The following is a 10,777-nucleotide window of genomic DNA, read 5'->3' on the forward strand; positions in this document are numbered from 1 at the left end:
TCTCACCTGTCCCCCTGTCTCTCCCCCTCCCCTCCCACCTGTCCCCTGTCTCTCCCCCTCCCCTCTCACCTGTTCCCCTGTCTCTCCCCTCCCCTCTCACCTGTCCCCATCTCCCCCCTCCCCTCTCACCTGTCCCCCGTGTCTCCCATTGGTGAGAGTACAGCCTGGGCAGGGTAAGTGGGGTGACACCAGTAGTCCAGACTGAGAGGGGCGTATCTCAGACCCTGGACTTTATACTGGCAGCTAAACTGCTGCTTGGACAGCAAGTCATAGAAACACAGCTCCTTACTGGTGAACGACACAGCTATCTGAGAGAGAGAGAAGAGGATGGGATGATAGGGATAGAGGCAGGTCATCTCATTGACTGACTGATTAATTGATTGATTGAGTTGATACTGGACCTTGTGTACGTTGTGCAGCACCACCATAGCTGTTACCCAGAGATCTTTGGGCCTGACAGAGTCGTTGTGGAGGCGGTGTGTTTGGAGAAGGGCAAAGTCTTCCCCCGCCCACACCCCCAGCGTGCCCCCCTTACTCACCGACAGGTACCGGCTTGAGCTACGCAGGTACACCACCTGGGGTAACCATAGAGATATCAACAGATAAGTGTATACACAACCACCGATGGAGAATACCATTAAATGCTTATATGCAGCTTATAAGCTATTATTTCATTATTCCATTGTTTCATGATMAATTATTAGCACCATTACAGCATTGTGAGTTGATAGGCTGGAGCTTCGTGTTACCTGTTGGACAGGGTCACGGTGTGGAYGGGTCAGAGTTCGTGGAGGCTGCCAGCGAGGCACGGTGGCAGCCCGTTCATTCTCCTCTTTTTCTGACAGCCCTAACAGCAGGAAGGAAGTCAACCTCTCCCAGTCTACTCTCCTCTCCCCTCGCTCGTCAGCACTGTCCAATAGCAGGCTACGCTGCTCCTGAGTGACGACAACACTGTCGAATAGGAGGCCGTACTCCTCCCTGGAGCCACGTCTCACTGCAGACCAAGCTTGTTCTATAAACTCTGCCCTGGAGAAGGACACGCCTGCTTCACCGTCACCCTACAACAGAGGTCATCACAGATCAACAGGGGGGGGTGGGGTGGGGGGCTGTATGTCTACTGTGTCATTTCCGTACCCATACCCACTCACCAGAAAGAGGCTCTGCAACTTCTCATAGTCCTCCATACTCAGCCTGCTCTCCAGTAGTCCCGCCTCCATCTTGGTCTCCGTGGTTTCCACTCAGACAGGGTAACAGCTAGCTGTCAATCATATAAAGGTTCCAGACAGGGGTGTGTGCAAGGAGGAAAGCACAGACAGCTATTGGAAGGATTGTGTATTTGTGATTGCATAGATACAGTGTCAACTACCGTATAAATCACTCATATCTCTACGAGCTACTCGACAAAGCAATCTGCTCTAAGCCAATCATACTCACTCTACAGTATAACAGTCTATATGTACTGCTCAGTGTTGTCATGGCAGCAGAATGATGACGTTTGAGAGGTAGAGAAAAACAAGGGTTCAACCCCTGCTGAGCTTAAAGGTCCAACGCAAACATTTTTATCTCAATGTCAAAACATTTCTGGGTAACAATTACGTACCTTATCATGATTGTTTTCAATTCAAATTGTCAAAAAAGAAACAAAAATATCTTCTTAGCAAAGAGCTATTTCTCATGCAAAAATTGTGCAAGTATTGTCTGGGAATGTCTGAAGGGGGGGGGGGGGGGGGGGTAAAACTGAAAACTAGCTGTTATTGGTAGAGGTTTCTTATTGGTCTATTAACTAATTTACCACCTGTTGATGTCACCGGCCAGAACTCCATCCCACCAAAACAGACAGAATTTCCGGCGGTGTTTTCAAACAGCTCTTACACTAAAAAGGACATCATCATCATTTTTACAAATTTCACAATATTATTCAACCTCATAGTGTGGATATATAGAAAAATCACATTGTTGATTACAATGGGCCTTTAAACTCTGTGAATAAATGAAAGAGCACTGTGTGGCAGTGTCACTTCAGTAGTAGTGTGGTGATCATTCCAACAATTCGGTTCTACTTTGAACCACCGTTGTGGTCAATATATGAATTTTGGAATTGTCTCCCATTCACTCATGAGTTGAAATTCGAATTGAATTTGCCACATACCACAGGATGTAGAATTTTGAATTTGAGTAATAGGAAGTCAAATTTTAATTCAGTGCAATTCAAAGAAAATTCCCACCCAGTCATAGAACATGAGTTTAATTGAATCTGACCAGGTCACACTTCCTGATACCAAAGAATATCACTTTCTTGTGAAAACATCATATTCTCTTTTAACCTTAGTTCTTCAAGAATAGCCCTATAGTTGCAACCAACAATTTTATTTGTTTGACTTCTTTTTGGAAGGCTTTAGGGTCACTTGTCTCCTCGGGTGGCGCAGTGGTCTAGGGCACTGCATCGCAGTGCTAGCTGGCGCCACCAGAGTCTCGGGTTTCAAGCGCCAGGCTCTGTCGGCAGCCGGCCGCAACGCGGGAGGTCCGTGGGGCGACGCACAATTGGCATAGCGTCGTCCGGGTTAGGGAGGGTTTTGGCCGGTAGGGATATCCTTGTCTCAGTATGTAAAATGTAATAAAATGTATGCACTCTAACTGTAAGTCGCTCTGGATAAGAGCGTCTGTAAATGACTAAAATGTAAATTGAATGTAAGTTGAGGGTTAAACTAAATGGCATTCTGGGAAATGTATTTTTGTTTTCTCCCATACTGACAAATTTATTTAATTTGCATGTATATAATAAATTTGATGAATTTATGTACAAAATGAATATTTGTTATAGAGAACACCTAATATAGAATAGCAGTGGCATTTACTGTAATTTCATTGAATTTTCACTGAATTCAAATTCTACACTGAATAAAAATATAAACGCAACATTGTAAAGTGTTTGTCCCATGTTTATGAGCTGAATAATAAAGATCCCAGAAATGTTACATTCACACAAAAAGCTTATTTCTCTCTCAAGTTTTGTTGCACAATTTGTTTATATCCCTGTTAGTGGAGCATTTCTCCTTTGCCAAGATAATCCATCCACCTGACAGGTGACATATCAAGAAGCTGATTAAAGGTGCGAGCTTGTGCTGGGGACAAGAAAAGGCCACTTTAAAATGCCACAGATGAGAGTACAATTGCCATGCTGACTGCAGTAATGTCCACCAGAGCTGTTGCAAGATAATTAAATGTTCKTTTCTCTACAATAAGCTGCCTTCYAAGTCATTTTAGAGACTTTGGCAGTATGTCCAACCGGCCTCACAACCGCAGACCATGTGTAACCACGCCAGCCCAGGACGTCCACATCCGGCTTCTTCACCTGCAGGATRGTCMGAGGTGAGGTTGGGTTCCTGAGGAGTATTTCTGTCTGWATTAAAGCCCTATTGTGGGGAAAMAATCATTCTGATTGGCTGGGCCAGGCCCACCCATGGCTGCACCCCGGCCCAGTCATGTGAAATCCATAGATTAGGGCCTAATTTATTTATTTCAATTGATTAATTTCCTTATATGAACTGTAACTCAGTAAAATCTTTGAAATGGTTGCATTTTTATCTGTATATATATCCAGTATATTTCCTTCAATTCAAATTGCAATTCTGTATCCTGTTTACTACTCAAATTCAAAAATCATGAATTGAAATTTCCGAGGCATTCTCAATTAAATTCTGAATTGAGCACAACCCTGACCTGCACCATAATAGTAAGAATGCCAAAATATACCTTCTATACATACAATACACATACATGCAACAATACACATACATACATTACATATACAGTACATACAATACACACAAATACAATACACACACATACAATACACGCAATACGCATACACGCAATACACATACATGCAACACACATACATACAGCTACTTTTCAAACATACCAGCTCAGTCAGATGGTTCTCTGCTCACATCAACCTGTGTGCATGTCCGGGTCTCCTCTCCCAGGTGTCCTTAAGTGGTCCAGAGGTCTTCAGAGATGCTTTCACACCACTAAGTAAGGCACTACAGACAAGTCTTTCATGTAGCGTTGGTTTGAATTAGGTTTTAATTTATAACCTTGACAGTATGCGTTTTCCCCTCACACCACTAAGTTGAAGTAATGTACATGGTTGAAATAAGCACCGGGGCATCCAACACTAAGACTCCTCCAGTACCGTAGCACAGACACTGCCAAAGAGTTAACTGCCAACAGTAGCCATAACAGAGGCAAAGAAAGTCCCCCCCCCCACACCCCACAAACACACTCTTTGATTTTATTATGCCTCTCAAWGCCTGGAGTCTCCTGGCAACCACTTCGTGAGAGTGAGGCTTGTGTTTGTGTGTCCAGCASGCAGTTTCTCTGGTCTATTCAGATCTGACACAGGAGAAGAGCTTATCTTAGACCAGGGTACAATTAACCCCCCACACATACACACACTGCTCTGTTTCACACGCATACCGTACAGTAACATGTTCAGCATAGCAACACAGTAATTCACCAATTGCTTTAACAATCACTTCAACACATGCACATGCACCTACGAACACACAGACGATGGGGGTGGAGAGAACATTGTGACAGTTTCCAAATATCTTTGTTACTCCCCTACCCCTCTTTCTAATGGTGAACCACACAGTAACCCAATGTCCAGCTGCCCTTAACACTTTTACACCTAACACAGTCAAATAAAACACTGAGATACACTCTCTTGGGTATCATTTTAAACACACACARGCTCTCCAGTGTCATGGCTGATTTTTCCATATCACTTAATGGCTAATGGCCTGGAATAATCTGATTTAGCTGATTACAGCTGCCGTCGATGGCAACAGGATCCAAAATTAGGTCTCCAAGACTTGAATAATAAAACAAGAAAAAAACGCTTTCAGAATGGGATTAACCGACTGCTAGAAACAAGTACCGACCAAGAATAGCTCCTTAACTCCACCATGGCAGATCCACTGTTACACAGAGCAAAAAGACAGACCTATATTACATGTAAAATGACAAAAGCAAAAGACCATTTTAAAATCTTTCCAAAATGTTTCAACTTTTTTATTTGAACATTTTGCGACCAAATATCTGTTAAATATACACCATCATGTCTCATTGTTCAAGTTAGAATGTGAGGAAAAACAAAAGTCCCTGTATTTACACTCTGCTTTAGGAATGCCTCAATGGCCACATTAAGGCCCGGTGTTTTGGCTTTCACATGGACAGAGTGAGAGAGCGAGAGGAAAGTTGCAAGGAGAGAGAGCGGCGGGGGCGGGGGGAGAGGGAGAACCGACATTCAGACACTCTGTGGCGGTAGCATGATCTGGTGGGGGAAAAAATATCAAATAAAAAAAAAAAAAAATCTGGCAATTATAGTCTGACCACCTGTAACTCTAAATGACCCCCCCGTCATGAAGCAAGACTTAGAAATGATACAGTCCCAAAAGCAGAATCGTAACATTGTACATATAAAGGGTTTCCTGTCCTCTGTTAAAAGCCTGGGTTAGTGTGGTTAACCTCATGTCACGGTCTTGAAGGTCTGGAGTATAAGGTTGGTTTGGTGGATGAGCCTGTTCGCGCTGACAAACACGTTTATCGCCCTGGAAACAAGCGGGACAGAGAGAGASAGACAGGGACACACAGGGAAGGCGGTGTCAGTCACAGGAAACCATGGCAARGCTGGGATTGATACAGTGCTTTGATCTGTGGAAATGTCAGGCTTCAGAGAATCAAGCCTAAATGTGATTTCACAGTGAATGGTAATGGGAATGATTAAACAACCCTGAAAATGCCAAGTATCGTTTCTGCCACACAGTCACATGGTCAACTAAGCGGRACACCAGGCAAAAAACTAAGAATTATACCCAACTCTGCTTATACCACAATAAACAGAAAATGATTGATTTCTGCTTATATCACGCTATACCACAAACAAAGTTAAAATGCAGAGACTCAGACCATTGAATGCTTTTGAAGTGACAGGTTGGCGTGAAATCTGTAACCCATCTCCGCTGTATCAGCACCATGGACAGCGCCCTACACAGTAAAGCAAGGCCGTTTTGGTAATGAATATAGGCTACAACAAGATAGATAGGGTAATCCCCCCCCATCCCATCCACAGGACAGTAGTGGAGAAGGTGGATAGTTCCTCGGCGAACACATCACGGACAAACTGAAATTGTCCATCCACACAGACAGCGTGGTGAAGAAGACGCAGCAGCGCCTCTTCAACCTCATGAGGCTGAAGAAATTTGGCGTTTCACCTAAAACACAAACTTTTTACAGATGCACAATCGAGAGCATCCTGTCGGGCTGTATCACCGCCTGGTACGGCAACTGCTCCGCCCACAACCGTAAGGCTCTCCAGAGGGTAGTGAGGTCTGCACAACGCATCACTGGGGGCAAACTACCTGCCCTCCAGGACACCCACACCACCCGATGTCACAGGAAGGCCAAAAAGATCATCAAGGACAACAACCACCCGAGCCACTGCKTGTTCACCCCGCTATCATCCAGAAGGTGAGGTCAGTACAGGTGCATCAAAGCTGGGACGGAGAGACTGAAAAACAGCTTCTATCTCAAGGCCATCAGACTGTTAAACAGCCACCACTAACAGAGAGGCTGCTGTCTACATAGACTTGAAATCATTGGCCACTTTAATACATTTAATACATTGATTTAATAAAGGTTTTACTATTCACTTTAAATAACGCCACTTGAATAATGTCTACATATCCTACATTACTCATCTCATATGTATATACTGTACTCTATACCATCTACTGCATCTTGCCTATGCCGCTCGGCCATCGCTCATCCATATATTTATATGTACATATTCTCATTCATCCCTTTACACTTGTGTGTATTAGGTAGTTGTTGTGAAATTGTAAGGTTACTTGTTAGATATTACTACACTGTCGGAACTAGAAGCACAAGCATTTCGCTACACTCACACTAACACCTGCTAACCATATGTATGTGACCAATAAAATGTTAATATGATTTGACAAACAGCCTATGTGAATGCACCACGAACACAACTTGTTTCTTTCTTTCCACAGAGCATTTCAAAATGATCCTTGCTTGATGATGCCTAGAGAACCCTTTGGTTCTATCAATATTGCTTGATGATGCCTAGAGAACCCTTTGGTTCATATCAATATTGCTTGATGATGCCTAGAGAACCCTTTGGTTCAATCAATATTGCTTGATGATGCCTAGAGAACCCTTTGGTTCTATCAATAACATGCTACCAGTGGGAATACTGCTTGGGTGAAGGCCTTGTCTGTGTTAGCATTGGACACAATGCAGAACTTCCGAAGTGGGAACCAAAATGATGCATCTGCAGTAAATATTACAGGCGGAGGCGTATCTCGTTATTCAAGTAGCCTATCACAGACGGGCAGCGTTTCCCCCCCGATTTTTATGGAAATACAAAGGAGTCAAACCTAACCGCCGGGTGGCTTTCCATGGCCCTCCCTACACACACACTCCTCAACGTGCTCTGTCCATGGTGCTGACAGCACAGCAGATACAGATCACCACCAACCTAGCCATTCAATCATTTCAACTTCTTGCTTTAAGAAAATTATATTATATAATATAAGGACATAAAAACACAACTGAGGCGGGTACAAGTTTAACTGAGGGGGACAAGTTCAACTGAGGGGGTACAAGTTTCAACTGAGGGGGCTAAACTCCATTTGCACACTCGTAGCCTGACCCACCAGTACACACACGTACACAAACCAGTATGGTGATATATGTTACGGCCAGATGTAAACCAGTAATAGGGTGACTATATTGTACGGGCCAGATGTAAACCGGTATGGTGATAAATTGTACGGGCCAGATGTAACCGGTATGGTGATATATTGTACGAGGCCAGATGTAAACCAGTATGGGTGATATATTGTACGGGCCAGATTGTAAAACAAGTAATGCGGTGATATATTGTACGGGCCAGATGTAAACCTGTATGGAGGTGATATCATTGGTACGGGCCAGATGGTTAAAACCAGTATGGGTGATATATTGGACGGGCCAGATGTAAACCGTCATGCGGGATTATTGTACGGCCAAGGTAAACCAGATTGTGATATATTGTACGGCCAGATGTAAACCCGTATGGTGATATATTGTACGGGCCAGATGTAAACCAGTATGAGGTGATATATTGTACGGGCCAGATGTAAACCCGTATGGGATGATTATATTTCACCGGGCCAGATGAAACCCGTATGGCGTGATATATTCGGGCCAGATGTAAAACCGTATGGGTGCATATATTTCGGGCCAGATGTAAACCCGTTCATGGGTGATATATTGTACGGGCCAGATGTAAAACCGTATGGGTGATATATTGTACGGGTCCATGGAAGAGAACAGCAGGGTAGAAACATAAAGGAGGAGGTTCTTACTTTCCATCTTTGAAGTAGGTTTAATGTGTGCTGAAGCTCTTGGAGTATTCACAAAACTCTTTCTTTGGTGTTCCAGTGCCTGGAAAACAGAGGCTTTTTAGCTCTTTCAGAAATAATGGAGAGGAAAAAACACAAGAACGTTCTCAAACTGACAGCCGAGGGAGAAGGAAACGAGAAAATATCTTAATCGGCCCTGTGTGTGTGTTAGTGTGTGTGTGTGTAGTATGTGTGTTGATGTGTGTGTATTGTGTAGGTGTGTATGTGTGTGTGTGTGTGTGTGTGTTAGTGTGGTGTGCTGTAGTGTGTGTGTGCTGTGGTGTGTGTGTGTGTAGTGTGTGTGTAGTGTGTGTGTGTGTGTAGTGTGTGTGTGTGTGTATGTGTAGTTGTGTGTGGTGTGTGTGTGTGTGTGTGTGTAGTGGGTGTGTGTGTGTGTGATGGGTGTGTAGATGTGTGTGTGTGGTGTGTGTGTGTATGTGGTGTTGTGTGTGTGTAGTGTGTGTGTGTGTGTGTGTGTTTGTGGTGTGTGTGTGTGTGTGTGTGTGTGTGGTGTGTGTGTGTAGTGTGTGGTGTGTGTGTAGTGTGTGTGTAGTGTGTGTGTGTGTGTGTGTTGTGTTGTATGTGTGTGTTGTGTGGTGTGTGTAGTATGTTGGTGTGTGTGTGTGTAGTGTGTGTGTGTGTGTAGTGTGTGTGTAGTGTGTGTGTGTGTGTGTGTGTGTGTAGTGTGTGGTGTGTGTGTGTGTGTGTATGTGGTGTGTGTGTGTGTAGTGTGTGTGTGTGTGTGTGTGTGTGTGTGTAGTGTGTGTGTGTGTGTGTGTATGTGTGTGTGTTAGTGTGTGTTGTGTGTAGTGGTGTGTGTGTGTAGTGTGTGTGTGTGTAGTGTGTGTGTGTGTAGTGTGTGTGTGGTGTGGTGTGTGTGGTGTGTGTAGTGTGTGTGTGTGTAGTGTGTGTGTAGTGTTGGTGTGTGGTGTAGTGTGTGTGTGTGTGTGTGTAGTGTGTGTAGGTGTGTGTGTAGTGTGTGTAGGGTGTTGTGTGTGTAGTCGTGTGTGGGTGTGTGTGTGTAGTGTGTGTGTGTGTAAGTGTATGTGTGTGTGTATGTGTGTGTGTGTGTGTGTAGTGTGTAGTGTGTGTGGTGTGTGTGTGTGTGTGTGTGTGTATTGTAGGTGTGTGTGTAGCTGTTGTGTGTGTGTGTGTGTGTGTGTTAGTTGTGTGTGTGTGCTGTAGTGTGTGTGGTGTTGTGTGTGTGTGTGTGTAGTGTGTGTGGTAGTGTTGTGAGTGTGTCGTTGTAGTGTGTGTGTGTGTGTGGGTAGTGTGTGTTGTGTGTGTGTGTGTGTGTTGTGTGTGTGTGTGTGATGTGTGTTGAGTGTGTGTGTGTGTGTGTGTGTAGTGTGTGGTGGTGTGTGTGTGTAGTGTGTTAGGTGTGTGGTGCTGTAGTGTGTAGTGTGTGTGTGTGTAGTGTGTGTGTGTAGTGTGTGTGTAGTGTGTGTGTGTAGTGTGTGTGTAGTGTGTGTGTAGTGTGTGTGTAGGGTTCTAACCCGTCGGTTCTGGTACTGGTATTTCCGGAAGACAGTGTTGACTGTGTCCAGGAGTTCCTTGATGGCGCTGGCGATATCTCTGTGGACAGAGCATAAAAATTACTTTTTGGTTCACCAGCCAATGTGTCAGGTAGATTTTAAAATACAATACATGTATTACTAGTAAGAAGTAATGTAGTATATTATGTCATTACATTTTTTGTGACTCGAGTCTTTTAACCAATATCTCACGAGACAAACATTTTCACCTGCCCCTTTAAGGGCCGGAGGTTACCATGGTAGTGCAACTCSAGTCATGTTGGTCCCTGTGAGACCGAGTCTGACTAGTAGAAGCTTTGTCTTCTCTTCCCTAGCAGTTGAAACTCAAACATAGAAAAACAACCTAGCTTGTGAACAAAACTATGGAAATAGTCAAGAAACACAAGGACAACATTTCACTTCAGTTTCAAGTATATTAGACCAACTTCTATGGCTGAAACTTTAACTCAGTTCTTCACGTGCAGACAGCCCCCAGCCAGGCAGAGTTTCAGCACCAGGTGGAATAGGCTACATAGGATTCTTAGTTCTTTAGTCCACCGTGGCTGGTGAAATMAAATCTACCCGCATTTGGCAGGTGTTCATTTTAGACAATGACTACAACAGCAGACAGACATCTTGAACCATCTCACCTCTCACTCTTTAGGCCAACAGCAGTCAGACATCTTGAACCATGTCACCTCTCACTCTTTAGGCCAACAGCAGTCAGACATCTTGAACCATGTCACCTCTCACTCCTTAGGCCAACAGCAGTCAGACATCTTGAACCAT

At 44.1% G+C, this 10,777-nt stretch overlaps 2 protein-coding genes and 1 long non-coding RNA gene across 3 annotated transcripts in view; 1 reads left to right on the top strand and 2 right to left on the bottom strand.

Annotated features, from left to right (window-relative positions):
- The window catches only part of LOC112073467 (cilia- and flagella-associated protein 337-like), a gene marked incomplete at its 3' end in the record, with an annotated part of 24,067 nt that extends 22,685 nt beyond the window's left edge, over positions 1 to 1,382 (bottom strand). The window contains 5 exon segments of the mRNA XM_070440156.1: positions 130 to 308; positions 402 to 575; positions 750 to 1,058; positions 1,149 to 1,237; positions 1,367 to 1,382. Coding sequence (XP_070296257.1) covers positions 130 to 308; positions 402 to 575; positions 750 to 1,058; positions 1,149 to 1,237; positions 1,367 to 1,382 — 767 coding nt within the window.
- Positions 1,383 to 5,052: 3,670 nt separating this feature from the next.
- Positions 5,053 to 10,777, bottom strand: part of LOC112073468 (programmed cell death protein 10) — a 22,357-nt gene continuing 16,632 nt past the window's right edge. The window contains exons 6-8 of the mRNA XM_024140756.2: positions 9,971 to 10,049; positions 8,439 to 8,517; positions 5,053 to 5,615 (exon numbers count right to left, since the gene is read on the bottom strand). Coding sequence (XP_023996524.1) covers positions 5,608 to 5,615; positions 8,439 to 8,517; positions 9,971 to 10,049 — 166 coding nt within the window. The 3' untranslated portion in view covers positions 5,053 to 5,607. The remainder of the gene's footprint in view (positions 5,616 to 8,438; positions 8,518 to 9,970; positions 10,050 to 10,777) is intronic.
- Positions 7,796 to 8,224, top strand: LOC139025109 (uncharacterized). The gene is made up of 3 exons (XR_011476559.1): positions 7,796 to 7,879; positions 7,957 to 7,994; positions 8,181 to 8,224. It is a non-coding gene; the product is annotated as an uncharacterized lncRNA (long non-coding RNA).

The sequence above is a fragment of the Salvelinus sp. IW2-2015 genome, unplaced genomic scaffold, assembly GCF_002910315.2.
Source record: "Salvelinus sp. IW2-2015 unplaced genomic scaffold, ASM291031v2 Un_scaffold2270, whole genome shotgun sequence".
NCBI lineage: Eukaryota > Metazoa > Chordata > Actinopteri > Salmoniformes > Salmonidae > Salvelinus > Salvelinus sp. IW2-2015.